Below are 13856 nucleotides of genomic sequence, written 5' to 3'. Positions count from 1 at the left end.
GCTGATTGACCGAGGCCTTGTAAATAAATCCCGCGATTCATTTACGTCATCTTTGCATCTTTCTAGCGAGTCAGCGGAGAGCTGTGTGAGGAAGCGGTCGGTGATTGGACGTCTCTTCGGCGGTCGGTGACGCTGCTGCAGGTGGGCGTGGCTAATGGTTCAGCTTGTGTGTCAGTAGTAGTCTTCTCCCTTCACTTTGATTGAGCCGCCCGGGCATGGGATGGAGGAGGACGGGGCCACATCGGCGCTGGAGTCAGGGGATGGGGCCACATCGGCGCTGGAGTCAGGGGATGGGGCGCTGATCAGCGAGAGGACACAGAGATGTGCGGAGTTTGCCAGCATCGCCGGCTGTGACCTGGCCGTGGCGCAGTGTTACCTTGCGGAGAACGACTGGGAGCTGGAAGTAAGCGCCTGTCTGTGGCATGGCAGAGGGGGCACTGTGCGGGGACTAGCAGAGAGGGACACGTTACCCAGCAAAGGGAGTATTATAGTTCTGTGTACTGTACAGATATTGTTATAGTGCATCATGTGCCCATTAATGCTGTGCCAGTCACCAGAGCAGCGGGCAATGCAATGACTCGGGTGTGTCCCGTGTCCCTCACTCTCATAACCTTTTTTGCTTTTGTTTTCTCTCCTGCTGGAGGGGAATGTGGTACAGCTATAGAGCCACAGGTTCCCCACTACTGACAGTGCGCCCAAAGTCTGCCCATGCTAATATATCCTCAAAGGATCAAAACAGTTGGGAGGGATTTAGGTCCTGATGTTTCTGGATCTGCGCATGTGCAGAGCGGGTCCTGTAGGCTCGGTCACACTCAGTCCTCCCTTAGCTGCAGCGTGATTGATATGCTGCGGCCGGAGAAGCGCATAAAAAGTGGGGAAACCATCCTGGACCCCAAAAAGTGACAAATAAGACAGCAGGACTTTTAGTGGCAATGAGGAACTTACTGGAGGTTTTTATAAGGTTATAAGGTGTATTATTTTTTGCGTTTTTTATTAATGGTGGAAAATTTGCCTTTTTTAGCAAATTAAAGTTTTTCCAGCATTTTGGGGTACCTACAAAGGTCTGTTTAGTAATTTTTCAGTATTTTAACTTTTTACAAAAATGGTTTTAAAACAAACACTTCTAGCTCCCATCTGCAAGTTCTAAAACTCCTCTCTTGTCAATACACCTCCACGCGGACCTGTCCCAGATCCCGCACGCCTCCACGCGGACCTGTCCCAGATCCCGCACGCCTCCACGCGGACCTGTCCCAGATCCCGCACGCCTCCACGCGGACCTGTCCCAGATCCCGCACGCCTCCACGCGGACCTGTCCCAGATCCCGCACGCCTCCACGCGGGAATTGGTATGAAATACTGCCGGCCGCATGGCCGGCGGTTCGATCCCCGGCAGCCCAACATCAGCAGAGATCCCAGCAGCGGAAGCCCGATAGCACTGGATATCCCGATCGTGGATAGGTAAGTATTGTCTAACCTAACCCCCCTAACCCTCCTTAGGGGTGCCTAACCCTAACCACCCCCTTCCCCGCCGCCTAAACCTAAGTCCCCAGGGGGGGGTGCCTAACCCTAAATCTCCCCCCCCCCCCCCCGGGGTGCCTAACCCTCCCTCCCCCTAGCCTAACCCTCCCGGGGGGATGCCTAGCCCTAAGTCCCCCCCGGGAGCCCTAAACCTAACCCCCCCCCCCGCGCGCGGCTGTCACCGGCGCCCGGCATCACTACGATCGGGATGCCGGGCGCCGGTCTCCCAGCGTCGGGGAAATGCCGGGCTTCTACATCAAGACGCCCGGCATTTCACCCTTGCCGGGATATGACAGTCGGGAAGCTGGCTGCCGGTATTTAGGCAGTCGACTTCCCGATTGCATACCTCCACGCGTACCTGTCCCACATAGTTTTACCAATTATTGAGCTTTGTCTTTATTGGCCAAATTATGTTATTTAAACCCTTCCAAGTGCATGATTATTCATTAGGAGAGGTGTGCCAGAGGTTCTGCACTGTGTCCAGAAATTGTTACCTTAAAATAAAGATTTTCCCTACCTTTTCACCTGTGCAGGGGCTGCGCAAAAAAACACCAATTTCCTCTGAAAAAACAAAGCGAGTTTGGAATTGCTTGTAAATGGAATACGCATTGCGTTTCCGCCTGATAAGGGTTTGCAGGACCCAACTCACACCTATTTCGATTGACCCCTATTAGTGATGATGGCTACTTTCACAAGTGGATGGATTGGGACTGTGGGCTGCAAACATGCAGCCAAATAATTTGTTTACTACCTGGCAATTGTTCAGGTTTGTATGGTGATGTTTATGCAGACTGAGCGATTATTAGCCACTGCACACGCGCAGTGACTGTATTGCCATTACACTTGCACAGAGGATTAATTTGTAAAGGAGTGACAGGTAGTCAGCGTTTGGTGGAGGTAACCGGGAGTGGCTAGAGAAACACAGGCATGTCAGGATCATTTCAATACTGTTTTCTGGGCGTCCATAAATTAGCCACTGTGTTCCTGCTCACAGCAGGAGAGTCCTCTGTGTTTCTGGAGTCACGCTGCGTCAGCTAAGACTAAAGCTGGGCATTCACTGTACAATTGTCTGTCAGATATCTGTCCAATCTGGCTGGTTGGCATGAAAACCTGGTAATGTATGGTAGCAAATGAGTCGATCATATGATTTTAAACGCTGAAAAAAGGACAAAAAAAATTGTTCAAATTGGTTACATTTGTGTGGTTTAACCTTTTTGTCTGAACAACCATTTTTGGATATTTTCCAGTGTTTGTGAGCAAATGGACGACTGTCATTTGTTCCCATACATTACCAGGTTTTCATTCCAACCAGATTGGATAGATATCTGACAGAAAATTGTATAGTGGATGGCCAGCTTTACTCAGAAGGCTGGTGTCTGAATGATCCGCGTTCTATGTTTCCGGTTTTGTGCGTGAGTGGTGGATGTGAGATACTTTCAGTGGGAGTCTCTAAGCATATTTATACTCTAAGGGTGAGTCATTAGCATATTTTCGCAATAGCGATCCGTGAGAACGCAACTGCAACCCCATCCAAATCGGGCCCAATGCTTCCTACTTGCTCACAACTCTGAATCAGGCCCAGATTCTTTGAACACCGTGGGCGTTTGTTCAGGTTAATGTGATAACCATGTTATTGACTTAATTTGTGACTAAACGTAATCATTAATTTGTGGTGCTTCTGTATCCTGAATATACAAATTGTTCATGCTATGCTCACGGGAATAGTGATTATTTCCCTATTTTTATAATGATCTGTTGATCTGTTTTTTTTTTTTTTTTTTACATTGTTTTATCTCTGTTGTATATTTTCCTGGTTACAGAGGGCTGTCAATTCGTACTTTGAACCTATAGTGGAGAGTCTTTCACAGGAGCAACCTTTAACTAATGCGACAAACCCATCTGAAGAACAAGCAATGTCTGTCACTTCCTCAAACACCTGGTAAGGTAAAGTAGTCCACACAGAGAATAAGATGACTTGGAAAACTAAAAGAAGCCAACTAACTAAAAGCATTCATTTAATCTAAGATAATGGTGTACAGTACCCTATAGTTTAGGTAAAGTCCTAAGCTGTAATAAGCTTACAGTGGTTTGTATAAAGTAAATATTAGTTACTGTAGATGGTAAAAAGAGTCAAGGCTCCAGTGGGGTCCCTGTTCAGATAGGAAAAGCGGTAGTCCACAGTTATATTTGAGGAGTTAATTAATGGTGTATATAATATTGTGTGGCCTTTACAAAAATGCTCCATTATGGTGGTCACTGGGAAGCACTGTGCGTTGAATGGCGGTTAGTGTGGTGCTCTGTCTAGTGTATGGCAGCCACTGGGATGCTTTGTTGTATGGAAGTCACTGGGTTGCATAATACTGTGTGGCAGCCCATGAAGGTCTAGTAAATCCATTAGTACTAGGTAATGATAATGATCTGTTCAGACTGCAGATTGGTGGGTTTTTAAACAAGGGTATGCCTAGTGATATACCAGTTAAGAATTGCACAGTGCAGAGATAAATATACTGTATAATTTCTAAGCTTTTACCTTGAGTCTGTATGCTAGTGTGCAGGGGTCTAGTTTATATCAGTCTATCAAATGTCTTCAGTCATATGTTTGTTTGTCTACATGTTAAATAAAGCTATGATGCAGTGATGCTATATAAAATATGATGATCTTGTTTCTTAATCTAGCATTGACCTGACTGATGAGGCAATTATTGGACAATCACCTGTCGCTAGTAGTCTCATAACATTAAACCAAGAAGATGAGAGCCATTTTACCTTCCTAACCTGGAATATTGATGGGCTTGATCAATCCAATCTTCCCGAAAGGGCTCGGGGTGTTTGTTCTTATTTGGCATTGTAAGTGTTCAGTCATTGCATTTATAAGAGGTGTTTTTCAGTATGTTTATCTAATAGTCTGTGGAGAAGTAACTTATTGTCTCTGTATAACCATCTGGGGCACATAGCAAATTTTAATCATATTGTACCTTAAATGAATCATGACCATTATGTATGACACTGGTGATTAGTGTTACAATAAAAACAGCCTTATAATGTGGACGCAAAATACCAGATACTCTGGGTTAAGTTTACTAAACATCGGGTTTGCCATCGGAATAGAACAGACGGGAATCGAAGGTTGATTGCAGTCTAAATAAACATTGTTTACTATGCATCTGTATTGTACTTTGGGGGTGGGGGGCTGTCACCACTTACATAGGGATTTCAGCAATGGACTGTTCAGTTTGGGGCTGGTTGCCGTTATGGCAGGGTGACCACATGCTGTGTGTCCTCCTGCTATAGTGTCAGCTGCCGCGAATGATTCAGCCTGGTGCTGGTTATTGGATAATTGGGGGGGCCCACACCGTTTTATACCCCTATTTTCAAATACTAGCCTAGGTTCAGAGGCCAGGAGCTGGTTAATGAATTTGATGGGGGCACACATTTCTTTATTTTAACCAGTTGTAAAGATTAATGGTGCATACACACGATCAGATTTTTTCTTCAGATATGGACGATAACGATTTAAAAATTGTTCAGTCGTTCATATCTGAAGGAAAATCGTTCATATCTGACATGCCTGAACGATGGACGATCAACGATGCGCGTTCCCGTTTGTCAGATAACGATATCTGACATCTGATGGGTTTGCAGTCAGACTTGGACGATTGCATTCATTTTAATGCAGTCAAAAATCGTTCAGTCGTTCAAATCGTTCAAAACTTTGGTCAAATCGTTCAAATCGTTTAGTCGTTCAGTCGTTCATCTGACAAATCTGACAAATCTGACCGTGTGTACGCTCCATTATACAACGAAGTCTGCACCGATTATAGTGATCTGTGCAGTTCTCTCAAACTATTGTTTGGATGGCTTTGCGGAGGGTTACTAAACTCAACGCTTAGTAAATCCGGGGTCTATTCTCTTAACTAAAGAAACATCAGTAGTAAGCCAATGTTCTAAAGTCAGTCATTTGGTCGTCTTTCATCAATATTATTTTTTTTTGCCTTTTAGTAGATGGATGAATTGCAAAACTGATGGAAAAACGACCAAAGAAAAGAACTCGACCTTTAGTAAATTTGCCCATTAGAATGCATCAAGGCAGCTTACATTTTCTGCTGATGGAAGAGTAGAGCGTTTTTTCCACTATATCAGATTTGATGATTTCTCATGTACTTAGGAGATAATAGACCTTTATAAGCCAGGAGTAAATAAATCCTGTAGTAAATGTTCAAGATTTTGGAATAATGTATCTCGTGAACGCTTATGATAGAAAAACATAAATAAAAAGCTATTTGGCATCAACTCTTGCATGCACAAGCCTTATATGGTCTGCCATAAAGTTTTAAGTATCTCAGTTAAAGTGGTGGGTGTTTGTCTGTAATATCACAGGTACAGCCCGGATATAATATTTTTACAAGAGGTCATTCAACCATATTATGAATATTTGAAAAAGAGAGCTGTCAGTTACACAATCATTACAGGTATGTTATTTTATTTATATATTACATAAGCATTTTATGAGGTTGGGTGCCATTAGAAAGGCTACAAATGACTTTTGTCTCTAGAATTATCTATTCACCTAGAATTTACCAGATCTGACTGGCTAGTAACAATCTACCCATGCTTGTAGAGGGAAATCCGCAGAACATGGGCAATAATGTCCTTTACAGTACAAAGTACTGATGAATTTATTGTCTTTAATGTGGAAGCACGCAGAGTGTTAAGTTTTTAATATTGTCTTTTACAGGTGGAACTACAGGTCCCAGCAAGCCTCCCCTGCATGCTGGTAATTGGAGAGCCACAAGTATGAGCAGGCGGAGCATTAAGGGCCCGCTGGTACCTATAGTACCCCCTGTATAGTGAAAAAACAAAACACTTGGGGGGCGGCGGCCTTTAACCTCTTTTATATGGCCGACACCTCCCCCAGGACTTCTGCGGCGTCTTCACCTGGAGGACGGCGTTTTTTAAGGTATTTTACATGGCCGCCGCCCATCCAGGACTTCTCCAGCATCTTCTGTCTTCAGGAGCTCTTCACCGTTCCTCCTCCGCTGTGTGACTTACACGCGCTGCTTCGCACTGGCTTATGTAAGATGGCATAAAGGGGGCAAGGCAGTGACGCGGCTCACTGTGATTGGCTCTCCTTGGCCATATGGAATATCAAATATGGTGCTGCAACGCCATTTTTGAAATAGGAAGCCACGCTATCGCCCGCTGCCGAACTCTACATAGGTAATGCTAGCCACTTACCGCTGCTGCCTCCCACCGCTGTGCCTTCCGCGTCTCGCAGCAGTGCGGGATTCCACCGGATGCTGCACTGCCGCCACGTTGATGGTGTTTTGGCCAGCCGGGACCGGAGATCGGTTGCTAGCTCCTGTCTCCACAGACTACACACTACAAAATCAGTCACGAGGTTGGCGGTCAGGTCTCCCAGCTTTTAAGCATGATTATAAACCAGAAGATCCGACAGGTGACCAGGATCGGTTGACAGAGGGTACACTCTTGTCCAATGTCGGGCAGACCGGTCGGTTGGAGTTGGATCTCCCGAAGATTTGACCTGTGTGCACACAGCTTAACTGTAACTACACTAGTGATGTCACTGTGTTGCCCAGGTAGAACATAGGATGATCTGCATATTGTTGGCCTAGACCGGATCATGTGGGTAAAATAGCTTTATATGAGGATGACCTGTTTCTTTTTCTTAGAGGATCCTAATAAGTGGTTGGTCGAGCTTCTCAGTCATCTACAAATGTGGGTGTTTTTCTGGGTTGCCTATGATCCATCCTTTTGCTTGACAAAGATGCTAGGGCTCGGGATTCTCCAAAGTAATCTTGTATGTACAGGTTTCTTTAATTAGTTATTTAATCTGTATGCTCCATAGCAGCAGTTATTGGAAATAGAGAACTATTTAGACCATAATCGACATCATTATTTGTGGCCTTATGGCCACCTTTTTGGCACTCAACTCTCAGAAGATATAAATATTCGCTCTAGATTCCATTATATACAGGACCCACATTAATGGCACAGATGAGGGATCACTGTGATTGTGGAGCAGAGGGTATATTACACTCCAAAGGTTGTTTCATTTAAGACTTTTATGCCACCTAATAAAAGTTCTCTGAGAATACTGTGGACCACGGGTTTCTATCCTTAGTTGGTTCAAATAATTTCTCACCGGCAGGTCAGAGTTTCTTCTGGAGTATACTCCTAGTCACCACTGCCACTTCCATGTGGTGTCCCACAAGATTCTATACTATCTCCCATGCTTTTTGCAGTATACATGCTACCACTGGGTAGGTCAGATGTAATGGCCTTGTCTACCACTGCTGTACAGATAACCCACAACTGTACCTGTCCTTTGCTAGGGGGTACAGAGAACCCAATACCAACCCTAATTGGGTTTCTAGTTGAGTGGAGGGAGTTCCAGTTCACTGCAACTGAATCCTGATAAAACATGTCCTTATGATAGGAGCTCACCATCAAGGGACAAGACTGCAGCTTAGCCAACCAACTGGACTTTAAGTTGTTGGTTCAGAAATACAAAACACTGAGCATGTGTAAAATCTTGGTGCCATACTCAAATCCTTATTCTTTCATCTGAGGAACATATACAGAATCCACTACTTAATTCCCTCAGATCTGCCTACAGTCATACGTGCATTTATGTCATCACGCTGAGACTATTGCAATGCCCTCTTCCTGGATCTCCCAGTAAGAGAATTGCAATGCTTGCAGCTGGTACAAAATGCAGCTGCCAGACGATTAACCAACCAGCCCCGTTCCTGCCACATAACAGCTATTCTCTACTCCCTTCACTGGCTGCTTGATAGATGGCGAATCTATTTATTATTGGCTTACTGACTTTCAAAGCCCTACATAACCAGTATATAAGGTACCTGAGCAGCTTCTGATTCCTTACTGCCCCACTCGCTGACTGCAATCTGCAGATGAAGGACCATTAGCAGTACCTGAATTCTCCCTTAATTCATTTGGAGGTTGACCTTTTAGCATTGTGACTCCGACTTTATGGAACTCTCTTCCCCACACTATTTGAGAGGCCTCCACTCTACAATCCTTCAAAACAGACTCAATACTTGTTTACTTAATCATTTCATTAATGTCTCTTTAGTTCCATAAAAATCCTTAGCTTTTTTTTTTTTTTCTTCTTCTGTGAAGCTTATTTTGTGTTTTTAAATGCAAATGTGAAGCATTTTGAGTCCCATTGGAAGACAGTGCTATAGAAATAAAATTTATTATTAAACCAAGCACTCCTTTATGACCTGTACTCTTTACATGATTTATACTAGTGATACAATCTTGCTTATGAAAAAGATTTGATGGCAAATATTTTTTAATTTGTCCGTCAATGGGCATTAAAATTTGGCCTTGGCGACACTGAAGATGTACGGCATAATTTGTAAATGCAGTTTTTAGAAACCATCTTTCTTTACGTAATATTGGTTTTGTTCTTTCTAGGAAATGACGATGGTTATTTTACTGCCATAATGCTAAAAAAATCCAAAGTAAAACTAATAAGCCAAGAAATTGTTCAATTTCCAAGTACATCCATGATGAGGAATTTGCTGGTAGCGAATGTAAGTAAAAAAAATAAAAAAAAATAAATGATGGTAATATGAGGGAGGGCAAATCTGTCCTTCACTTTATTTTCAGAACTTTGATTTCATACCTTTGATAGGTTACTGCATATCTTGTATAACCTTCAGGTGCTAAGGGGTGGTTTTTGGGCCTTTATGGCTTATACTTTTAATAAATTCTCTTTAAAAGACTTGTGTTTCTGCCTAATAGGTAAATATATGTGGGAACAATATCTGCCTCATGACTTCTCATTTAGAGAGCACCAAAGATCATTCAAAAGAACGGGTGAACCAGCTGCACATAGTGCTGAAGAAGATGCAGGAAATTCCTCCAGCAACCACTGTGATATTTGGAGGAGATACAAACCTCAGGGACAAGGAGGTCTGTAAACATGTGCTCTTTGAAACTGCCCAGTGGAGGGTTTGATTTATGCATTGAAAGATCTTGAACATGTCTGCATTGTCCCTCTGAGTTGTGCAATCAGTGATACTGTAATCTTGTATTATACAAGCGTGGTATGTTCTGGTGGGGATACATTCAGTATCCTGGCACAGGGGATACCGGTGCCGGGATCCTGACACCTGTCAAAATCCTGGCGCCGGCTTCATGACTGCTGGCATCCCGAAGGTACGTAGCGGGGTTGGGGGAGAGGTTTAGGGTTAGGCACTATGGGGAGAGTTAGGGTGCGGGGAGGACAGGTTCAGGCACCGAGGAGGGTTAGGGCACCTACCAACAGGTGTCTGTATCCTAACCCTGTCGGGATTTTGACTGCCTATGTCCTGTACCCATCCCGTTCTGGTGACATTCAATTTCAAGCTCCCTACCACTAGTAAAAAAAACTTTCACTTCTACCTTTTCCTATAATCTGAAATAACTTCTGACGACTAATAAGTGTTATATCTACAGGTTGAAAAGATGGGAGGCCTACCAAGTAACATTTTGGACATTTGGGATTTTCTTGGGAAACCTGAACATTGCCGCTATACGTGGGACACAAAAATAAACAACAATCTACAAATCCAATACACCAGCAGGTTGCGTTTTGACCGTATACTGTACCGTGCAGCTGTTGGTGGGAGCCAAGTGGTTCCCCAGTCTCTGGACTTAATTGGTACTGAAAAACTGGACTGTGGACGATTCCCTAGTGATCACTGGGGCCTATTGTGTGATTTTGATGTCATTTTGTAAAACTAGTGAAGTGATTATTTTAATGTGTCTTAAGTTTGTTTTAATTAAACTTTATCATGGGACTTCTTGAATTTTTTTTTTAAATTGAGTAATTTTAATGACGGTTTTGAAATACACACCTAACAAAGAAATAATAATAAATGCGGCAGACATGGAATGAAATGTGGCATGCATAAGGCAGAGTACAATTTAAAGACAGAATAACCAAAGCAGGATAGATATATACATATACAACCCCAAATAATGGAACATGCCAAGTACCCGAAGGTCAGGAGTCGGAGCCGGAGGTCACATAAGATAACATGGTACAAAATTACCCCACCAGTGTAGAATCCAAAACTAACCACATATCAAGACAGAAAAAAATTCTAAAAATAAAATGCTAACCACATCTGCCAAAATATCAAAACTAAACAAATACACCCAAAGCAAACCTCCCCCATAACCCTCCACCCCTGTATTACCTAACCCCAACCTAGGTATACTTGGATCTCATAATGCCCCCGCTCTCCCCCCCCCCCCCAAAAAAAAAAAAAAAACCCGCTAAGCTAGCTCTAACAACCACTGGGGCAAATAAATGGCCATAATTTACATAAAGCAGGCAGCAGGTGTCTGTTGTAAAATAGTAAGTTGTGTTCAAATAATTAGAGTAGGCTGGAAACAGACATAATATAAATGACTGGGGCAACTAAACAAAAAAAGTGACCTTAGTCAAATATGGTAGTGATCCCATAAAATAATGAGGTACGTAAATATATTTAGATATAGAGCTAAATACAGACATAATGTAAATGACTGTCCAACTAAATAAGAGGCCTCGAACTAAATAAGGCAAGTTTTACCCTTAAAATAACCACTCGTATACATACAGTACATTTATATGAAAAGAGCTCAAAATCAACCATCATAAAATACACAAAAATAAAGTATCTAGATAGAGCAGGATTCACATGTAAAATAGTGAGTTGTATGCAGATATTTAGATAATAAAGAAGTGACAACCAAATATGGTAGAGTGATCACATAAAATAGGGAGTTATATCAAAGTATATAGCTAAAGAGCTAAATATAGACATAATGTAAATGACTGGGCAACTAAAGAAAAGGCATTGAACAAAATAGGGCAGGTCATACCCTTAAAATACTTGTGTATATTATACACACACACATACACAAATTGTGTTTTTAAAAAGGGCAATAAATCAATCAGTAAAATACCCAAAGGTATAATAATATGAAAAAATAAAAGGGGCAGAGACTGGAATCAAACGGTAAAGCAAGATGATGGACTACAGGATATCAGTCTGGCCATGCCTCGGCCTCCCGCGAGAATGTAACATGAAGCAGTCCCGTTCCAACACACCCGAGAACAAATAGAGAAGCACATAGAGTAGAACAACGGCAGATCCTCGAGCCACGGCACACCCGATAGGATTGAAAACGGAGCTTTAAAGGAACCACAGTTGAGAACAACCACCCTTGATCGAAGTAGATATCAAATTCAGGGAGAATCGCAGCCATAGGGAAGGATAAATCCATGACATTATTTTGCACAAAAGAAGTTAGGACTGCAGATCAGGAAATGAAGATTCAAACACCTCAATGTCCTCCCAAGGCTTCCAATGGATACAGCAAGGAGAGAGAATAGCCACCTGTAAGTCTCCAAATTTGCTGATAAACCTCTGGGCAGAGGCTTATTAATAGGTTGAAGTATCTGTTGTAGGGAGGTCTCCATTCTTGCTGTGTACAGAATAGCAGGTGAGTTGAAAGGAGAAAACCAGCAGTGAAGAGACTGTGTAATGGAGGTGTGGGTGGGGTCCAGGCAATATGGAGGTGATGGGACTACAGCGTGGGTAATCACGCAGGAAAACTGCCCCTCAACACACCCAGGCTCAACCATTCTCTGGAGCAGCTTAATGGGAGGTAGAGGCGGTGAGTTAAGCAGGCAGTCATACACCTCTGACACCAAGAGAGAAGCAGGCACAATAGGGGCTGTGGATCCAGTAGAAAGCCACCTTACCCAAAATAGCAGCCGCAGGGATCGACGGCGTTGGGAACCAGACCAGACACTTGCACCTCTGGGCTCCATTCACCAGGCAGTGGGGGTTGCCACGGCCCAGGTAGCACAGGAGTGCGGGAGAAGCAGCGTGAAGGAAGACGTGTCCGGGACTGCAGTCAGACTAGGAAGCTGTCTTCAGCACCGGTGCCGGTAAGTAAGGTCAGCGGGCACGCAGGGTGACCAAACTACCTCCGGAGGGGCAGTGAGGGTTAAGGCACCTATGGTGCAAGTTTCAGCCCGATACCACCAGGGAAACAGGATATTAAATGGAGGTTAGGCAGGAGCTAGTGCAACCAGCTGCCTACTCCATGCATGGTCAGGCCACGACCTCGACCTTTTGAAATCTTCCTCGCCTACCATACCCTTCATATCCAAAGGTGTCTTACTTTAATTTAGTGACTATTTCCATGTATATGTCATGTCACCATAAAATTTTGCTTAACTTTTTATTTTGTCTACCAGCTGCGGTTTCCCCAGATGGGTCTCGAGGGTCAGTGCTATTGTACTAGGCACTAGCCAAAGCCTGTGACATTTCAACCTGCTGACAAAAGATATGGAAGGCTTATGGATGGGAGACTGGGGGCACATGGCCAGCCTCCAACTTTATTCCAGAAATACACGAACACTGTGACTAGTGGCTCTTGCTTCATGCTGCTTTGCATGGAACATTTCCCCAAAAGCCAGGACAGTTGAGATATATAGATATATGCAACACCCATCCATCCCATTCATTTCTCCCCACACATCTTCCCCTGTAAATCCTCCCATGCCAATGTATTCTCTACTACAGCCCTCTTCCTGGACACTTATTTCTCCCTCATCCCCTTCCTTTGTAATTAATGTCTCCCCTACTGTCAATCATTTTCCCCACCTCACCATCTACTGTAATTCTGGATTCCGATTATACGGCCTCCCCAGCAATTTCCACACCCAACTATCCTGCTTCCTCTTTTCCCACAGTATCTGGAGTAAGCATAGTCTGCACCGCGTGCAAGTATGATCATTATCCTGTGTATTATGCAGAATCTTGAGGGCTGGGAAATCATGGCAGAAAATATTTTTTTTGTCTACATATTCCTCATAGGGGAGTTAGGTAGATAAGGGTGGTTTTAGGCCAGTGGAGGAGTTGCTCATAGTAAAGATGAGGGCTTAGTACCTGGAAAGGTTTGGTATCTTAAATATGACAGGGAAGGGTGAATATCATTTTCTCCTCTGTCGCTTCTTACCTTGCAAAGCAGATGGACAGTGGAGGATATGTGGTCGAGTGATCCAACATCATGCTTGTTACTGCAAGTCAGTGACTGGGAGCATGATGCTACATTCTGACTTATCTGTGCAGTGTTCTGCTCCAACTCTGTCACTGACCCTGAGGCACAGCAGTCTCTATGGTTGGCTGAGTTTTAACTATCAAGTCTTCTCCCCTCTGAAATACGAACTTTATATACTGGTCCTTTTACATTCAATACCCAGATTGTGATTAGTGGCATATCTTGTTAAATATTAACTAA

The 13856-nt window shown here is 43.5% G+C and overlaps 1 protein-coding gene across 1 annotated transcript; it reads left to right on the top strand.

The window, feature by feature from the left end:
* Positions 1-147: 147 nt before the first annotated feature.
* Positions 148-10351, top strand: TDP2 (tyrosyl-DNA phosphodiesterase 2). Its single transcript, XM_088475863.1, has 7 exons — positions 148-403; positions 3338-3456; positions 4194-4364; positions 5895-5986; positions 8982-9100; positions 9312-9482; positions 10008-10351. Exons 1-7 carry the CDS (start codon positions 221-223, stop codon positions 10287-10289), a joined length of 1137 nt encoding a protein of 378 aa, XP_088331989.1. The 5' UTR covers positions 148-220; the 3' UTR covers positions 10290-10351.
* The last annotated feature ends 3505 nt before the right edge of the window (positions 10352-13856 follow it).

This window comes from Taudactylus pleione, unplaced genomic scaffold, assembly GCF_031769625.1.
Source record: "Taudactylus pleione unplaced genomic scaffold, aTauple2 ptg000179l, whole genome shotgun sequence".
NCBI classification, from domain to species: Eukaryota; Metazoa; Chordata; class Amphibia; order Anura; family Myobatrachidae; genus Taudactylus; species Taudactylus pleione.
Note: the sequence above shows the minus strand (reverse complement) of the source record. Positions and strands in the feature narration are given on the sequence as shown.

Coding starts and splice junctions, on each gene's coding strand:
- TDP2 (XM_088475863.1), top strand. CDS start 221: ATGGAGGAGGACGGGGCCACATCGGCGCTGGAGTCAGGGGATGGGGCC. Junction 404..3,337: donor AGAACGACTGGGAGCTGGAA/GTAAGCGCCTGT, acceptor TCCTGGTTACAG/AGGGCTGTCAATTCGTACTT. Junction 5,987..8,981: donor CAGTTACACAATCATTACAG/GTATGTTATTTT, acceptor TGTTCTTTCTAG/GAAATGACGATGGTTATTTT.